Source organism: Mustelus asterias, chromosome 3 (genome assembly GCF_964213995.1).
Source record: "Mustelus asterias chromosome 3, sMusAst1.hap1.1, whole genome shotgun sequence".
In the NCBI taxonomy this organism is placed as follows: domain Eukaryota; kingdom Metazoa; phylum Chordata; class Chondrichthyes; order Carcharhiniformes; family Triakidae; genus Mustelus; species Mustelus asterias.
Genome location: NC_135803.1, coordinates 93899998 through 93920579, shown reverse-complemented (window position 1 = coordinate 93920579; position 20582 = coordinate 93899998). Strand labels below are relative to the sequence as shown.

Here is a 20582-nt window from a genome sequence, read left to right as displayed (position 1 = left end):
CGAAAACTGGCACTATTCCCGCTGGTCACATCACACCTGATTTTTACGACTTTTCCCTGCCGCAAAATGGGCATGATGAGGACATAAAACTCCGCCCTGTATATGTAACTTCTTCTTGTCCATCCTCGAGGCTTGCATGGAGCTTTCACTTGTTTAGGACAGATTACCTGCAGGCAGTTTAGGCGAGTCATGTGCCCGTTAGAGCATTCCAGCAAGTTAAATGCAGTTTGCCTTGTTACTATGGAGGGGAAGTCAAGTCAGCACTTGCAGCAGTGTTGATTTGGGAGGTTGGGGAGAATGTGCCTCTGTAATGATCGAGGGCATGGGAGAGAGAGAGAGCCATGTCACTCAGCAATCGGGAGTGATGAGGGGGCCACTTGCAAGGGGGTCAGTAATATGGGTGGGGGGGTGGGGCGTGGTCCCTGATGTGTGTGTGTGGGGGGCGGAGGGGGAGGCTGCAACTGGCCCAGGAGTGGCTCTGTCAGCAGAGCTTCCTCTTTTTAGCTTTCTCTGCGCATGCGCAGTTTGTGACTCCAATCTGAGCTGCTGGTTGTCTGGCAAATTCAGCACCACCCACTGCCTCTAGTGGCTAGAAATAGTCTAGCCATATTTTCAATGTCCAAGTTCTTAAGATTGGGAGAGAAAACTCACCCAAAAACAGATCAGGAACTCTTCCGTTTTCACACTAGCTGGACACTTATTAAAAACCTCGTAAAATTCCACTATATATCACCACCACGCTGTATTAACTCAATGGTATTACAATTAATAATTACAAAATTGAAAAACTAAGAACATCCATCTCACTGAGGCAATCCACATTCAACGTCCTTCTCTGAAAACTCTGCTCACATTTTGACTTGACAAATTTCACCACAGCAGCTGAGATAATCCACAATATTTGAAAGCGAACAACATTTTAAACAATAACTCGACAACATTATAAAAAAAGAGTCAATTTCCCAAGCCAAATTCGAGAGCAAATTGCAATTCGATTTCTTGGACACAGTAAGAAGTCTCACAACACCAGGTTTAAGTCCAAAAGGTATATTTGGAATCACGAGTGCTGCTCCTTCATCAGGTGTTGTGAGACTTCTTACTGTGCCCACCCCAGTCCAATGCCAGCATCTCCACATCACAATCTCTTAGAGGAGGGCTCCATTTTACCCTGCATCAAATTGGACCAGAGTTACGTTGGATATCCTGGAAAGTTGTATGTTAGAAATCTTAGGAAGTTGAGGGTTAATAATTAAACACCCCTGACTGCTTCTTTGTGAGACTCTTAACCATGTTGCTAGAACATATAGTTGGGGTTGAACAAAACAAGACTGTATAATAGTTCAGTCCAGGTAAAACATTTGCTCAGGTGTGAACATAGGAATATCAGTAACAGCCAAAGCATAAACTAAAATAGAAAATGTCAGAATTGTTTGTGGGTTTCAGTAATGAAGAAATCAAATGAAGTGTACCATTTGAAAGAAATGAAAAGAGCTCAGCTGTGTATTTCTGCCATTTTCTGCTTTATTTTAGATTTCAAGCCAAAGTGTTCATGGCACACCAACAGCCTAGGGGGTTACAATTGACAGGAAATTGAACTGGACTGGCCATAAAAATACTCTGGCTGAAAAACAGGTCAGAGGTTGAAAATTCTGTAGCAATTGACACCCTGTTGACAATCTATAAAGCACAAGTCAGGAATGCAGCAGAATACTTTCCACTTGCCTGGATGAGTGCAGCTCCAAATATACTCAAGAAGCTTGACATCATCCAGGACAAAGCAGCCTGCATGACTGGCACCTCATCCACCAACTTAAACATTCACTCCACCATCAATGCACAGTGGCAACAGTGTACACCATCTACAAGATGCATTGCAGCAATTCATCAATGTTTCTTCGACAGTACTACCCAAACACTGGATCTCTATCATCAGATGTATGGGAGCATCATCACCTGCAAGTTCCCTTCCAAACAGCACACCTTCCTGACTTGGAACTCCATTGCTCTTCCTTCACTGTCGATGCGTCAAAATTCTGGAACTCCTTCCTTAACATTGCTGTACCAACACCACATGGACTGCAGTGGTTCAAGGAGAAACAGCACGATGGTGCAGTGGTGAGCACTGCCGCCTCACAGCGCCAGGGACCCAGGTTCAATTCTGGCCTTGGGTGACTGTGTGGTGTTTGCACATTCTCCCTGTGTCTGCATGGGTTGCCTCCAGGTGCTCCGTTTTCCTCCCACAGTCCAAAGGTGTGCAGGTTAGGTGGATTGGCCATGCTAAACTGCCCGAGTATCCCAAGATGAATTATTTTTATCTTTATTTTCTGAAATGCTACTTCATCCCAAGATGTGTAGGTTAGATGGATTAGCCATGGTAAATATGTGGGGTGACGGGGATAGGGTGGAGCAGACAGCCTGGGTAAGATGCCGATCTGGTGCAGACCTGATGGGCCGAATGGCCTCCTTCTGCACTCTAGGGATTCTATGGCAGCACACCAACACCTCCAAGGGAAATTAGGTATTGGCAATAAATGCTGGTCTAGGCATTGATGCCCACACCCTGTGAAAATTTAAAATATATATCTTGTTTCTCTTAGCAGGGGTCAATACCATTTATACCTCTGCAAGGTAACAAAGCAGGTGTTCACAATCTAAATCAAATTTTTAAAAAATCTGAAATAGCACCATATTCTTCAGAAAATATAGAGGAAAATAATTCATAGTTAAGCTTGCATAGCAGACTCAGTCACTTTCAGTAGCACACTTCATTTCACATATCATCAGTAAATAGTGGTTATGGCATTGAAATAGTATTGCAGAGACCTGTACTAATAAAGCGATACAAGGTCAAATCCCACCAGGCAGTGAATTCAGATATTCAAATATAAAATGGAATAGAAAGCTAAATCAGCAATCACGACCCTCAAACTGTCCAACAAGGATAAGAGTGGCTGAAGGTCAAAATGAGAGTGAATCTCATAAGAAAATTGGCAGGTTCTATATGGGGCAGCAGAGTCAACACAATATGCACTGCTTCACTCGCCCTTGTCGACCTAACAGCAGAGTACTGCTGCTCAACTTGGCTCAGGAACAGCCACATAAACCCGGAAGTTATCCACCTGCAGGAAGTCATGAGAATTATTTCTGGAACGGTGAGACCAACGCCGCTCAAGTGGCTTCCTGTGCGAGCATACACTGAATCTCATAATGGCTACAGGGAAAACATCTTCCTCTTATAAAACCACTGGCTGATAGATAATGAAGTATCACATTGACGTGGAACCACAAAAACTTACACACTCCCATAGTCCCTACTGGAACACACTCCATACTCTACAAACTGATCTTTGATCTCAATGGCACACCTGCTGGTTGACTACAACATCACCAACAATGACCTGGTGACTGTGGCATGGTGGCACAGTGGCTAGCACTGCTGCTTCACAGCGCCAGGGACATGGGTTTGATTCCAGCCTTGGGTGACTGTGTGGAGTTTGCATATTCATCCCGTATCTGTGTGGGCTTTCTCCTGGTGCTCTGGTTTCCTTCCAAAGTCCAAAGATGTGCAGTTTAGTTGGGTTGGTCAGGCTAAATTTCCTCTTAGTGTCTAAAGATGTGTAGGTGAGGTGGATTAGCCATGGTAAATGCGCAGCATTATGGAGATTGGGTGGGGGAGTCAGCCTGAATTAGATGCTTTTTAGGGAGAGTCAGTGCAGATTCAATGGACCAAATGGCCTCCTTCTGCACTATAGGGATTCTATTTTTCTATGGACCCAGGAAGGATGTGGTCACTTGCTCCACAAGTTCCATAGAATAGAATCCCTACAGTGCAGAAAGAGGCCATTTGGCCCATCAAGTCTGCACCGACCACAATCCCACCCATCCCTACGTATTTACCCTGCTAGTCCCTCTGACACTAAGGGGCAATTTACCATGGCCAATCAACCTAACCCATACATCTTTGGACTGTGGGAGGAAACCAGAGCACCCGGATAAAACCCACGCAGACACAAGGAGAATGTGCAAACTCCACACGGACAGTGACCCAAGCCAGGAATCGAACCCAGGTCCCTGGCGCTGTGAAGCAGCAGTACTAACCACTGTGTCACCATGCCGCCCCAAGTTGAACCCGAGGAGCAGTTGAAATTGCAACTCTAGCCATTCAAGTCAGACCATCACCTACATAGTGTACTTCTGTCCTAAGAGATCCATTCCTCACAATTTACATCAACTGAAGCTGGTGAATGGATTGTTAATCTCGGCATCAAACTATAACTGCTTCCACAGCTATATGAATAAAAAACTGCAGCCACCTTCCAAGCTTCTTAGACAGCAGATTTTAGTTAATTGCGAGCCTATTTTGTTATCATAAAATCTCTTCTTCTTCTTCTTAGGCTGTTCCTTGGGACTAAGAATAACTTTCTTCCACTCTGGGTTGTGGGTCCTGAGGTGACTAACAGTCCAAAACTGGATCCGCACACTTTGCCACACGTGGGGAGGCAGGGTTGAGTAGGTGGGATGCTCAGATTTTGGTATGTTCATTCCACTGTTTACACTTGGCCTTCACCTGGCCTATCAAAGGTGCTTGAAAGATTGACACCTTCAGAGATGCTGCTTTGCCAGTTTTGTCAATCTCGAGCAACAGATTCCCACAAATTATTGGGGATATTGCATTATTTCAGGGAGGCTTTGAGGATGGCTTGGAGTATAAAGCTTATTTCATGATTCTTGTGTCAAGCATGCGGACGATAAGGCCCACCCAATGTAGCTGATTAACCACAATTAGTGCCTCACTAATGGGGATGTTGGCCTGAGAAAGGACACTGATATTGGAGCATCTGTCTTGCCATTGAATTGCAGGATTTTGCAGAAGCATCGCTGGTGCAATTTCTCCAGAGATTTAAGTTGTCTGCTGCATGTTGTCCATGTCTCTGATACATACAGGAGGGCAGGTAAATTGTCTTTGTCATCTATTCCTCAGACATTCGAAGGCTATGCTGGCAGCACATTGGAGGTGATGTTGAGTTTAGTCATCATTGTTTGCCCTCACTGAGAGGAGGCTCCCAAGATATGAAAAACAATCAATGGTTCATCGTGAATTTTGATTGTTGGGAGGCAAATTTGTGCAGCAGGAGCAGGCTGGTAGAGAACCTTTGTCTTCCAAATGTTTAGCCTGAGGCCCATTCTTTCAGATGACTCCATTTGGAACACGGCTTATGAGTCTGCGCAGACGCAAGCATCATCAGCGTATTACAGTTTAATGATAGATGTTGGGTGATCTTGATTCTGAAATAGAGGTGTCATAGGTTGAATAGTTTCCTGCTCATCTTGTAGAGTAACTCGAATCTGGCGGGTAGCTTCATGGAGATGGGTGGAATGCTGTGGTGAGGGAGATGGAAAAGAGTGCCGGTGTGATGCCAAAGCCATGCATGACCCCAGTTTGCATTTGTATTGGGTCTGTTGCAAATCCATTGGTAAGGATCTTGACTTGCGTGTCATTGTGCAGCAAGTGGAGGATGGTGACAAATTTCTGTGGGCAGCCAAATTTGAGGAGGACACTACACAATCCCCCATGGTTGATCGTTAAAGGCCATTGTGCAGTCAAAAAAGGCCATGAATAGAGGTTGCTGCTGCTCTCTGCCCTTTTATTGGATGTGTCTTGTTATGAAGATCATGTACATTGTGCATCTTGATTGATGGAATCTGCATTGTGACTAGGAGTCTTCAGCTAAGGGAGAAAGTGATTGAGAAAGCCTCTTACATTGACCTTCCCTGTGGTGGACAGCAGAGATATCCCACTATAAGTTACCACACACAGTCTTGTCGCTTTTCTTTTTGAAGATGGTCACAATTATGGTATCTTGGAGATCCTCTGGCTTGCTCTGTTCTTTCCAAATGAGGAAGTATTTGTGTCAAGAGTAAAGATAAAACCATCAAATCCACTCCAACCATGACAGCTAATTCTCTACTAATTCTTACACAAGAATTGCTCATGGTAATTAGTTTTGTGTCATGTAAACTACCAGAACTACTGTTCTCTTTATATATTAACGATCTAGATGACGGGACTGGGAGCATTCTGGCCACGTTTGCCGATGATACAAAGATAGGTGGAGGGGCAGGTAGTATTGAGGAGGTGGGGAGGCTGCAGAAGGATTTGGACAGTTTGGGAGAGTGGTCCAAGAAGTGGCTGATGAAATTCAACGTGGGCAAGTGCGAGGTCGTACACTTTGGAAAAAAGAATAGAGGCATGGACTATTTTCTAAACGGTGACAAAATTCATAATGCTAAAGTGCAAAGGGACTTGGGAGTCCTAGTCTAGGATTCTCTAAAGGTAAACTTGCAGGTTGAGTCCGTAATTAGGAAAGCAAATGTAATGTTGTCATTTATCTCAAGAGGCTTGGAATACAAAAGCAGGGATGTACTTCTGAGGCTTTATAAAGCACTGGTTAGGCCCCATTTGGAGTACTGTGAGCAATTTTGGGCCCCACACCTCAGGAAGGACATACTGGCACTGGAGCGGGTCCAGCGGAGATTCACACGGATGATCCCAGGAATGGTAGGCCTGACATACGATGAACGTCTGAGGATCGTGGGATTATATTCATTGGAGTTTAGGAGGTTGAGGGGAGATCTGATAGAAACTTACAAGATAATGAACGGCTTAGATAGGATGGACGTAGGGAAGTTGTTTCCATTAACAGGGGAGACTAGGACGCGGGGGCACAGCCTTAGAATAAAAGGGAGTCACTTTAGAACAGAGATGAGGAGAAATTTCTTCAGCCAGAGAGTGGTGGGTCTGTGGAATTCATTGCCACAGAGGGCTGTGGAGGCCGAGACGTTGAGCGTCTTCAAGACAGAAATTGATAAATTCTTGATTTCTCGAGGAATTAAGGGCTATGGGGAGAGAGCGGGTAAATGGAGTTGAAATCAACCATGATTGAATGGTGGAGTGGACTCGATGGGCCGAATGGCCTTACTTCCGCTCCTATGTCTTATGGTCTTATAAAAACTAAGATGGGTCAAAAAAATTAGACATAGAAAATTAGTTATTGTTTGAATCCCAATATTAAAACTATATTAGAAGCTCAGATAAATTACGCATACATCTCAAGCTTGCTAGTATTTAAATATTTAATTATTGCATTATAGCTGAGATGAAAGTAAAGGATAGCTTAGCTCATTTATACCCCACACAATTTGAGCAGCTGGACACAAGAGAAGATGGACAATAATATGAAGTCAGTATTACATAAAACATTAAAGATAAACCAAATATCCTAGATTAACTTACTCATTGCCCCAATCAAGGCGGACTGTGATGTGTCGTTTGACATCACGAATCTGGTCTTGGGTCAGGTGACCAGATAGAAGCTGTCTCCGCAGATCAATCAGCTCATTCATTACATGGCGCAGTTTGTAAAATAAATCCACCTTGTGTTTCTGCAAAACAAAAAAGATAGAAGGCAATTAAACAACAGTTTTATCTACTTAACTTCATTCCTCACACTTGACATTGCATCTCCTGACCACAAGCCAACTAATTTTCTACCATACTCACCACAGTAAAGGAGGGAGGAGAAGAATTCAATTTGTGCATTTTTGTATTCATTAAAATCCAAGGATCACCATCAAGTACTCCCATGTCAGTGAAAGCGTACTAACACACAGTAGCTGTTTCCCTATTCTGCCATGACAGTATGCCTCAAAACTCCTAAGAATTTTTTTTTCCACATTGATGTGAATTTTATCATTACCCAAACTAGCACGACTTATGGTAGTCTTGAAGAGTGCCAATGCCATGAATTACATATATCTTTATATGGTCATATTTGTGTTGAGACACATTTGAAATGGGACCTTTATAATTAGAAAGAATTGTTAACTAATATACAAATTAGCAGTAGGAGTACATCACGCAGCCCTTCAAACCGGCTCCGTCATTCAATAAGATCATGGCTGATCTGATTGTAACCTCAGTTTCACATTCCCACCTCCCCGCTATAACCTTCCACCCTCTTGCTTATCAAGTTTCATATTGTCAGTTGAGGCTTGATTTGAACATTATGTAAGAAACAAAAAGGACAGTGAATTGCACTACACAGCCCCACAGATGTGTAAAATTCTATAAGTAGACACAATGTTGAAGGTAGTAAGACAGGTTAAATTTTTATTCCCAGGTATCACCAAATTTCTGATGGTTGCAGAATCAGAATTCATCTTTCTAGTACAGTATGAACCTTGTTGACACATCAGGAACAAAGTCAAATTGTGACAGGAAAAGCACACATGTACATGATAATCAATGAAATTAAGGGTGTGTTCTTACGAAAAAAATAAGTGCTGAATGAACAAGAAAATGGGAGTGAATGGCGCTGGTTTTTTCAGCGAGCCGCAAGTCATAATCTTATGGCACTTAGTGCAATAAAATAGTCCCAATATGATTCTTGCCACTATGGACTCTCCAGGCACGTGACCCACCCAAAGTGCCTGCAGTTGTATGCCATAACAACAGAGAGCTGCATATAAGCGCTAACTTTGGACATACAGGCAGTCACACCAGAAAGATGGGACCTAAACGAGCAGCTCCAAGATTCAAATTTCTGTCATTCTCAGTTATGATATCATCGCTGAATATAAAACAATCATAATCACACTCTTTCGAAGCTTCCATACCCTCCACATTGAGGAGCTTTGCTCGGTTGAAGGTGCTTTCACCAGCCTGTTCAATAACGTAAATGGAGGCTAGACACTGTGGAAGATAGAAGGGACATTTTCTTCCCCCTGGACGGGTGACAAGCCAGGGGTTGTGCTGCCAACAAAGCCCAGGACGTGGTGGTGGCAACAGTCAATGCTAGTGTACTGGCATGGAGGACTGGCTACCAGTGCCGAAAGGAACTAAATTATCGCATTTTGGCAGCAAGGGTGAGTGTCCATCCATCCTGCCGTCCATCCCATCTGTCGTGCCTGCAATGTTGAATTACCCCGACAACCCACGGCCTTCCAGCACCTAGACTAGTAGCATCTGTCTCCAAACCCTCTGGCACCCCCTATCACAAACCCTGCCTGCCGAGGCATGATCCTGCGTACACCACCCAACTGCCCCCACCTCCAACACTCCGTGCCCTTCCAGCCATCATGGTTTCTTCCTCCCTTCTGTTCCCACAGGAGAAGATGGCCCATAACAGCAGGGAGCTGAAGAAAACAAGTAGGGCCCCGACCTGCATATCCTCACTCCCTTTGAGCAGGGAGCCCTTGATCTGGTGGGGGAGGTGATGGACAGGTCCATGAGCGATAGCCAGGTTGGAGAGAGACTAGGAAGTGAGCATCCGTAAAACCAATCATATGACATATCTCAAGTAAGTGGCATGCTGCCCAGATACTTGTCCCTCCCTTGCACTGAACCTTGTATCCTTTTTTGCAGTAGACGACCCCGATGCACCTGGCCCGTTTGGCGCTGCCACCCACCACCCACACTTCCACTGAGATGCCCCATGACAGCTTGGAGGAAACCTCTGAGGAAGGTTCTGAGGAAACCTTTGAGGCCAGCATAAACCTCAACGCAGGCTTCCACCACGCAATGCACCAGTGCAGATACTATCACTATGATGGGACAAATTAGAGGTGAGGGGTCCGGGTCACACACTGGTTCGGACAACACAGCCATTGATTTACATCGGGAAGTGGGAACATCCGAAGCCTTGGACATGCAGAGGTCTGCCAGAGGCAAGGAATCAGCTGGCTCCAAGCCAGGTGCTGGGCCACCGGGATTAGTTCTCCCTAAGCTGCTGGAGATGCTGCAGCAAAGCCGGGGAAGGCAGGAGGCCATCGCTGAGGGGCTGCGGAAATATTGAATCATGATTGTGATCCCCATTTCCCAATGCCTGCGCAAGACTCCTGACTGGCGTAGGACTCCAAGCGCTCGTCCGAAGCTGTCCCAGTAGTGGGTGCCCATGATGTCACACAGCCTGTCATGGCACCCCCAGCACCCGTTGGACCCTGGGAATGTTTCCCCCAAACCACACTGAGGCATTGAACTGGACAGTTGAGGCCCTGATCCTCACTCAGCTGTGGGCCCAGGTATCCGTGTGTAGTCATAGAACAGATAGGAGTCAGACTTGTGTGGCACCAGTACTGTATCACAGCATGCTGCATAACAAATCATCAGCCTTTTGCCTGGACCAGTAACTCGCTAACATAGCCAACCCAGGCCCATCATTCTGGTGTGATGTTAAGGAGACCCATGGCAGGGGGTGTGGACAAGGGTTGGGGAATTGGAGGCTCCAGGGGGTGGGGATTGGAGGAGGTAAACAAGGACCTCACAGATGCGCGCACACGCACAGCTACTCCCCGCGCGCACATGCACAGCTACTCCCCGCGCGCACACGCACAGCTACTCCCCGCGCGCACACGCACAGCTACTCCCCGCGCGCACACGCACAGCTACTCCCCGCGCGCACACACACAGCTACTCCCCACGCGCACACGCACAGCTACTCCCCGCGCGCACACGCACAGCTACTCCCCGCGCGTACACGCACACCTACTCTCCACGCACACGTGTGCGCACAGCTACTCTCCACGCACACGTGCGCGCACACGCACAGCTACTCTCCGCACGCACACACGCCCAAGACAGAGCTGTTTGACAAGCCCCGAGGATGCAGTGCAGCTGGTTATGAATCTTCCACCCACCACCAACATTGCTTGCTGCTGCCAGTGCTGTGATCCAGAGTCAGCGCTGTGACCCAGGTCAGCACTGAAAGCCCAATGTCCAATGCTGTGAACAACAACATCACCCCCAACACACACACAGCCAAAACACACATGGCCACCACAATTCAACCCCCCAGCAGCATGGAGCCCCATGGACATAGCGACCTACCTCCTTGTTCACCCTCAATGCTGCTGTGCCGGCAGAAGATATAGAGCAGGTGTTTTACTCACTGGTTGCAGCTGTAGTGAATTAGGTCATTATGGCAAGTGAGCTGGGATGATTGCAAGTGAAGCTGGTTAATGACATTGAGATGAATGCAAAAAAATGCTAATTGACGTCTTGCCCATTTTGGGCGAGCTCCCAATCGCGCTTTTTTTTTGGCAAGATGGGAATGGGTGCCCAAACCCGCGCCATTCCTGCTAGTCGGTTCACTCCCAATTTTACGACCTTAACCCGCTACAAAACGGACATGATGAGGTCGTAAAATCGCCCCCGGTGACTTATCTAATGTTGTGGGATTAGGCTTTCTTTTTATAGTTATAGTACTGTTAGAACCCAGTTATCATATCCTTAAGTATACCTATTAACTGTATTCTGTATGTAACATAACTGCAAAACATAAATTCTGTTGCATATTAGCTCAAGTTTTGTACAAGTGATATGAAATATTGTGAGATTATGTAAAGTGATTAATTCAGTTGATGTTAAAAATTTATTGTAAATGCTTTACACTGTGGACTGCCTCAAGGAAACCTTCAACCCTTTGTCCAGTAAAAGACTGTAAACATACTCTATCCAGAAAAGAGCTATAAAAACAGGCTCTGTACATGGTGACCCTTTCAAACTGCCATTGTTAAATAAGTGTCCGTGATTCCACAGCAGAAGGAGGTATGACTTTGCAGTCTAAGAGATGTTAAAGATAAAAGGCATGAGTAGCATAGTGTTAATAGGAGACAAACTTCAATCAAGAGACAAGTGCCTTAATCAGCAGGAGGTCAAAGTCTGATGTTCCACAGTGAATACGACTGCTTACTACTTCATTTTTGCTAAATATCATGATTTGTACTTATTGTGACAAATTTAGATAGAAATTCTGCAAATTCCCATCCCTGTAAACCGATGTTCAGCTGTTAAAAAAAACCCAAGGAGCAAAAACTGTCACTAATTTTGTTATACTCAAATATACTAATTGTGTCACATGACTAGAGTGCAGATTGTTTAGTTCAAGAAGGGAGAGGAGGATAAATCTGGCAACTTATATTGTGAGATTTAACTCATGAACATTTAGAAATGCATGCATTGATCAAGGATAACCAGTATGGATTTGTTAAAGTGAAGCATTTTTAACAAACTTAATATATTTTTTGAAGCAATAATTGGTTGAACGGATAACTAACTGGAATACAGAAAACATAAGTGGACTTTCAGAAAGTGTTCTGATGGTATTGGTATGAGAAAAAATGACAATGAGAAAATGTAGCAGCATAGACTGGAAGCTGATTGATGGACAAGAACTATTGAACTTGGGTAAATAGGTTATTCAGACTGGAGCAGGGTTAGATGTACCCAGAATCAGTGCTGATCCCCAAATCATTATCTGAACATTTGGACAAGGTAAAATGAGGAGGCTGTTTGAGGTTTGAAAATCAGTGTGGCAAAATATAAAAGACTCAGAGACAAACAGGTTAATGAAATGGCGAAAGCTGACAGATGCAATTTAAAGCGAGAAGTAATACATTAATGGAGCACATTAAAATAATGGAAGGTTGACTAGGCTGAGTTTTGGGATGAAGCGATTGTTTTATAAAGAAAGTTTGAGGAGATTGGGCCTGTACTCATTAAAGTTTAGATAAATAAATTGATCTTATTGAAACACACAAGATTCTGATGGGAGTAGATGCTAAGAGGATATTTTTCCTACTAGGGAATCTAGTCATCAGGGGCACAACTTAAAAATAAGGGATCTCATATTTAATATGGAGATCAGGTGGAAGTTCTTCTCTCAGGTTATTAGTCTTTGGAATTCTCTTCAGGAGAGACCAGTGGAGACTGGGTCACTGAATATATTCAAGGTTGAGTTAGACAAATTTTTGATCAACAAGGGTATCGAGCACTCTGGGGATCAGGTAGGAAGGTGGAATTAAGGCCACGATCAGATTAGTTATGAATTTACGGAATGGTGGAGGAGGCTCGAATGCTGAGTGCCAGGGTCCTGCTCTTATTTCTCATATCTTATTGGTACAAAATAAAACAAGGAATGGGAGTATACAATCATTGAAAACGTACACAGAATATAGCTAACTGAAGAGTATCAATAAAGAGAGGTCATCTTTTCCTGAGAGTGTGAATGCAGTTGATAAATAGGGGCTTAGAATGAAAGGATGGATGGAATGATGAATTTTTCCAAAGCACTGGTTAGAGCACAGAGAGCACCATGCACAGTTTGGGCACCTAACTTCCTTAATCCCTCATTGCAATCTGTTCTGTATTTCAGTGCAAACACAAATTGCAACATCCAGCCATTAAACATAATGTTGACATAGCTGATCCAGTTAAACTTCTGATCAATGGTAGACCCAAAGATGTTATTGGTGGGACTTACTGATGGCAGTACAGAATGTCTGTGGGAGTAGTTGGGCCTTTTCTTGTTGAACAAGGTCACTGTTTGACATGTGGCATGAATTTTACCAGCACTTGACATTCTGCAAAATTTTATATAAACAGATGTGACAGGGAGGCTGGTAATGCGTTGGGAATCCATTTGTCCTGTCAGCAGGATTTGCCATGGCTTTTTAATGCAGTCATCGACACCAGTAGCATCCTGTTTCAGGGTTTCCCAACCAGATAAGGAGGATGGAAATTTGTCAAAGGAAGAATTCCTAATAAAGGGAACCTTAGAAGGGGTCAGAATGGCTGAACTCCACATTGATTCCCGAAACTTCTCGAAACACAGAAATGGAAAGGAAATCTTGGAAGGCTACCACCCGCTCCCCTTCACAGTGGAATCTGGTGTTTCGTAGAATAGGCAGAAGAGGCTAGCTTTTCAAATCAAGCAGGCATGAAAGGGAGGAAAGCTGGAAGGCATTAGGTTTTTTCAAATGCCAATTTCCACACTCTGACCTTGCCAACATTCCCCTACACAGCACCCCTCAAATCAACACATCTTGCAACTCCACTCTTTTTTCTCTGTCAGGGCATCTCCTTACATCCCCATCTGAACAGCCAATATTGACTCACTATAGATTCACTTCCACAGACTTCATTAATAAACACAAAAGTACCTTATTGATAAAAATTGTACAGCAGTTTCATGGCTTTACCTAGCTTCCAAAATGTCTCTTTGCCTTGGAGCCTCTCTCACCATGGGGTAATTCCACACTCAGTGGAATCTAACCCGATTGGTCGGACAGGTCATGTGACCCTTACTCTGGTGTGTTGCCCTTAAAGGGTCAATCACCACACACACTCTCATTTTTGGACCATTTCATATCTGTGGTTCGCAGTGATCCTCCATAAATGTTGTCATTTATTCCCCTCTACACAATCAATTCCTCACACCACTCTGTTTTCTCTCCATACAGGAGAAGAGAGCAAAGAACTCCAGGAAGAGGCAGAGAAAGTGTTGATGGCCCTCCAGTGATAGCCACCATGAAGCCCAATGCTAATATGTGCCCACCTTGTTCCCCTGGAAAGCTTTTATCCAGAAGGTTGGAGCTGTCAGCACTGGCTTGCTGTGAAACTCTGGGTTTCTGTCACACTGGTGCTCAAAGGATTCTCAGCCTACGACGGGACCCTGGGTTGTGGCCTCTCCTCCTTCAAGCTAGATCTTTATCAAATTTTTCTCTCCTGTGGAGTGGCTGATGTGAAAACAACAGGTGTTGCTGCTTGTGTTCCTCCTGGTGATGCTGGTTTTACTGGCCCGGTTCCCCTCATCTAGGCAGGGTTGCAGCTGTACAGTCACACTGTTTCAAGTCTTCCTAGTCTGTCAGATTTAATATCTCACTCCTACAGTGCTCCTGTCTCGTTGACCTTGACAGGATGCACACCATTCAGGGGACCAGCGTGCTGATTGTTCAAGGCAGAATACTTGGGTGAATCCTGAGTTAAATGCTTCCTTTCATGTTTAGTATAATATTTCACTTCAAAGAACATTGTGACCCAAACTATAAGCCAGATCAGGTAGGCTTCTTTGTAGGGCAAGTGAACCAGTTAGATTTTTCTAACAATGTGGCAATTTTGGAGCTGCTAATCCTGTACCATATCCATTATATTGTCAAACTCAATGAAATAGATTTTACGTTGACTGTCTACTGGTATTTGTGGATATTCAAAATCCCATAGCACTCAACTCATTTCAATGGTGGAATTTTCCCCCAAAAATTCTGTGTGGCACAATGGTGAGAAAAATGGTGTGAATCGCATTGGTGTCTCAGGCAAACTCCGCAGTGTGATCTTATGACACTCAGTAACATTTTTGGAGTGTTGGGAACTTGGCGCCAGTGAAGGTGGCTTCAAAGCGCTCGGCTGCCAGATCGCAAAGGCGCCCTGATCTCTGGTTCACTGGGAGACCCGCTTCCATGGACATCATATCCGCCCCACCTTCATAGGCGACAAGTTCTTCCCCCATCCCGACATGGGTAACCCGCAACAGGGCCCTCCCGGTGGGTCCTCTGGCTGACCACTGACATGCTCTCCCCCAACATGACCCTCCATCATGCATCATGACACCCTTTGTGATCCACCCCTGCATTGGTCCCCCCATCTCCTGTCATTGTCCCCACTCAAGCCCCACCCTTGGCAAACCTGTGATGTCTAATGTGCGATGCTGTGATCTCTGGTGGGCAATGATAGGGTGTTGATGGGCACTGCCTGGCAGGCACTGTCAGGTCATGAGCTGGACCATCTGGGGGCTTCTATGGGTTCCAAGCCCCCCAGTATGACCAGTTCACCAAGTCTGCGCCAGGACAGGCCAGGAGTGATTCGCGCCAGGGTGACGTCTCACTGAAGAGGTGGGAAGCATTCGGGAGGGGTGAAGCATGCATGCCGAATTCCCTAATGATATTGAAATCCAGTCAATTTCTTGCTAAAAAGCTGTTTCTGTGCGCAAAGCGGTTCGTGTCTCTTGGGAAGGGCCAGGATTATCAGAAAGAGTTTTGTGTCAGGCGCGAATCGGATTTTTAGCTTCACACGTTATTTTCACAGCTCGCCACACTGATTGCCGGGCACGGCAAGGTGGTAAAATCGTGCTCCATATTTAATCCAGGAAATTTTTCCGTCCCTGGCAACATTTTCCCTTAACCTGCTGATTGTAGGACCTTGCTGTTTGCAAATTGGCTGTTGCATTTTCTATGATAGCATACTTAATTCATTGCGAATAGCTTTGAGGATGTGAATAGTGTTACAAAAGATGCAAGTTTTCTCTTTTTTAATTTAGAAATATTTAAGATAGATGATTTTTTAAAACATCTTGGTTCAGTTGGTATGGGAAGGCAATGAAGTAGTTGTATTACCACTGGACTAATAATCCTGAGACCCAGAGTAATGTTCTGGGGACCTGGGTACAAATCTCACCACTTCAGATGGTCACATTTTAATTCAATAAAGAAAATCTGGAATTCAATGTAATGGTGACCATGAAATCACTGCCGATTGTTGTTAAAAGCCATATGGCTCATTAATCTCCTTTAGGGAAGGAAATCTACCATCCTTATCTGGTCTGGCTTATAGTCGGAGTCACAATATTTCCTGAAGTGAAATATCATACTAATATGAAAGGAGGCATTTAACTCAGGATTTAACCAATTATTCTGTAGTTGACTCTTAAGTGTCCTCTGAAATAACCAAACAAGTCACTCGAGCACAATTAGGGATGGGCAACACCCAGCAACATCCACATCCCACAAATGAATTAAACAAAAGTCACACTGGAGACCAAGCTTTCTGGGGTTCCATCCTCATTCAGGATATCAGCACTATCATTGGACATGCAATTTTTAGAGAACATAAGAACATAAGAAATAGGAGCAGGAGTAGGCTATCTAGCCCCTCGAGCCTGCCCCGCCATTCAATAAGATCATGGCTGATCTGATAGTGGTTTAGTTCCACTTACCTGCCTGCTCCCCATAACCCTTAATTCCCTTATTGATCAGAAATCTATCTACCTGTGACTTAAAACATATTTAACGAGGTAGCCTCCACTGCTTCAATGGGCAGAGAATTCCAGAGATTCACTACCCTCTGAGAGAAGAAGTTCCTTCTCAACTCTGTTCTAAACTGACTCCCCCTTATTTTGATATATTGCCAATATATCCTTCCGCAAATAAGGGGACCAAAATTGCACACAGTACTCTCGTTGCGGCCTCACCAGTACCTTGTACAATTGCAGCAAGACCTCCCTGCTTTTATACTCCATCCCCTTCGCAATAAAGGCCAACATTCCATTTGCCTTCTTGATCACCTGCTGCACCTGCAAACTGAGTTTTTGCAATTCATGCACAAGGACCCCCAGGTCTCTCTGCACAGTAGCATGTTGTAATTTTTCACCATTGAAATAATAATCCATTTTACTATTATTCCTTCCAAAGTGGATAACCTCACACTTGTCAACGTTATACTCCATCTGCCAGATCCTTGCCCACTCACTTAGCCTATCCAAATCTCTCTGCAGACTTTCCGCATCCTCCACGCAATTCGCTTTCCCACTCATCTTTGTGTCATCCGCAAACTTTGTTACCCTACACTCGGTCCCCTCCTCCAGATCATCTATGTATATGGTAAACAGCTGAGGCCCTAGCACCGATCCCTGCGGCACACCACTCGTCACCAACTGCCAACCAGAAAAGCACCCATTTATTCCAACTCTCTGCTTCCTGTTAGGAGCCAATCCTCAATCCACGCTAACACTTTACCCCCAACTCCATGTACCTTAATCTTCTGCAGCAACCTTTTGTGAGGCACCTTATCGAACGCCTTCTGGAAATCCAAAAACACCACATCCACCGGTTCCCCTGTCAACCGCACTCATTACATCTTCATAAAAATCAAGTAAATTCGTCAAACACGACTTTCCCTTCATGAATCCATGCTGCATCTGCTTGATTGAACCATTTTTTTCCAGTGTCCTTTTATTTCTTCTTTAATGATGGATTCCAGCAATTTCCCAACTACGGACATTAAGCTAACCGGCCTATAGTTACCCGCCTTTTGTCTACCTCCTTTTTTAAACAGCGGGGTCACATTAGCTGTTTTCCAATCAGCCGGCACTTGCCCAGAGTCCAGCGAATTTTGATAAATTACAGACAGTGTATCTGTTTTACTTCTGCCGTTTCTTTCAGTACCCTGGGATGCATTCCATCCGGGCCCGGGGACTTGTCTACCTTTAGTCCCATTAGCCTACCAAGCACTACCTCTTTAGTAATAGTAATCGTTTTAAGGACCCTACAGTCCCACGACCGTCAATTTTCGGTAAGCTATTTGTGCCCTCTACCATGAAGACCGACACAAAAAGCTTGTTTAAAGCCTCGGCCATTTCCTCGTTTCCCATTATTAAATCCCTCTTCTCATCTTCTAAGGGTCCAACATTTACTTTAGCTACTCTTTTCCTTTTTATATATTTGTAAAAACTTTTACTATCGGTTTTTATATTTTGTGCTAGTTTAGTTTCATAATCTATCTTTCCTTTCTTTATCGCTTTCTTAGTAGTTCTTTGTTGTTTTTTAAAGCTTTCCCAATCTTCTAATTCCCCACTAGTTTGGCCACTCTGTACTCATCAGTTTTTAATTTAATACTCTCCTTTATTTCCTTAGTTATCCACGGCTGGTTATCCCTTTTCTTACATTCCTTCTTTATCACAGGAATATATTTTTGCTGAGTACTGAGAAAAATCTCCTTAAAAATCTGCCACTGTTGCTCAGCTGTCCTACCAACTAGTCTGTGCTCCCAGTCTACATTAGCCAATTCTGCCCTCATCCTATTGTACTCCCCTCTGTTCAAGCAGAGGACACTGGTTTGGGACCCGACTTTCTCACCCTCCATTTGTTTAAGAAATTCAACCATATTGTGATCACTCATTCCAAGAGGATCCCTCACAAGTAGATCATTAATTTTACCTGTCTCATTACACAGGACCAGATCCAAGATAACTCGCTCCCTCGTAGGTTCTGTAACATACTGTTCGAGGAAACTATCCCGACAACATTCTAAGAACTCTTCCTCAAGTCCACCGCGTCCGACTTGAGTCAACCAATCAATATGCAGGCTAAAATCCCCCATGATTATTGCTGTTCTGTTTTTGCATGCATCCATTATTTGCTTGTTTATAGCCCGACCCACCTCAAAGTTATTATTTGGGGGCCTATAGACCACGCCCACCAGTGACTTTCTCCCCTTACTATTCCTTATCTCCACCCACAACGATTCCACATTATGCTCCTTAGAGCCTATATCATCTCTCACTACCGCCCTGATGTTATCTTTAATTAACAGAGCTACCCCACCTCCTTTTCCTTTCTGTCTATCCTTCCAAAATGTCTGATACCCTTGGATATTCAGTTCCCAGTCCTGGTCACCCTGCAACCACGTTTCTGTCATGGCCACTAGACCATACCCATTTGTACTGATTTGTGCCATCAACTCATTCACTTTGTTTCGAATGCTACGTGCATTCAGGTAAAGTGTCTTTATGCTAGCCTTTATATGGACCCGATTTGTTAGTGCATTCTTTTGATTGCACGCTCTGTCCCTACCTGTCGCAAACTGGTTATCCTTCCCCAGACCATCTCCTTGCACTGCGTTGACCACCTCCCTTCTTGTGTTTGTCACCTTTTTTACTCTGCCTGAGCCCTTGACTCCTTTAACTAGATGAATGTCCTCATCATAAATCTGCACTCGTACCCTCTCCTTTACCTTTGATTTTGTAATTCCCCATATGCCTGAACCCTCCCCCCCACTATTTAGTTTAAAGCCCTACTTACAACCCTGGTTATACGATTCGCCAGGACTCTGGTCCCAGCACGATTCAGACGATGACCATCCCATCTGAACAGGTCCCATCTTCCCCAATACTGGTGCCAATGTCCCATGAATTCAAACCCATTCCTCCCACACCAATCTTTGAGCCACGCATTTACCTCCTTAATCTTATTGACCCTGTGCCAATTGGCTTGTGGTTCAGGTAGTAATCCAGAGATTACCACCTTGTTGGTTCTGCTTTTTAAGAAGATATTAATTGAGAAGATATTAATGCTCTGTTCTACCTGTTTTCTCTGCTTGTTCAAATAGTAGGAAGGTGGCTAACTTGCTGCACCCACCACTATTAAACAATTACCACAATAACTGGTTATTTGGCTCATTATAGTTTGTGTGATCCTGCTGTGCGTATAACGGCTGCCATTTTCCCTACATGACAGTCCTTGCACTTTGAAATAATTTAATGTAAAATGCTTCAAAATGTTTGAGATAAGGCAGGTTGCTACATTAATGCAGCTTTTAAATTCTTTGACATGACTGGTATTCCTATTTAATGTGTTTATTAAAGAGGGACGTGATGGCACAATGGTCATTGGACGAGTAGCCTAGGGACCCAGCATAATGCTCTGGGAACCTGCGTTCAAATCCCACCATGGAATTCAATTAAAAAATCTGGAATGAAATGCCTAACGATGACCATGAAACCATTGCTGATTGTTGTGAAAACCTATCTGGTTCACTAATGTTCTTTAGGGAGGGAAACTGGCTGTCCTTACCTGGTCTGGTCTACATGTGACTTCAGATCCACAGCAATGTGGTTGACTCTTAAATGCCCTCTGAAATGGCCAAGCACACCACTCAGTTCAAGAGCAATTAGGAATGGGCAATACATGCTGGT

General features: G+C 44.3%; 1 protein-coding gene across 4 annotated transcripts in view; it reads right to left on the bottom strand.

The window, feature by feature from the left end:
* The window catches only part of dock3 (dedicator of cytokinesis 3), a 1050162-nt gene that overhangs the window by 665435 nt on the left and 364145 nt on the right, over nt 1–20582 (bottom strand). For all 4 annotated transcript variants that reach the window (XM_078209344.1, XM_078209345.1, XM_078209346.1 and 1 more), the window contains exon 6: nt 7295–7443. In XM_078209344.1, coding sequence (XP_078065470.1) covers nt 7295–7443 — 149 coding nt within the window. The remainder of the gene's footprint in view (nt 1–7294; nt 7444–20582) is intronic.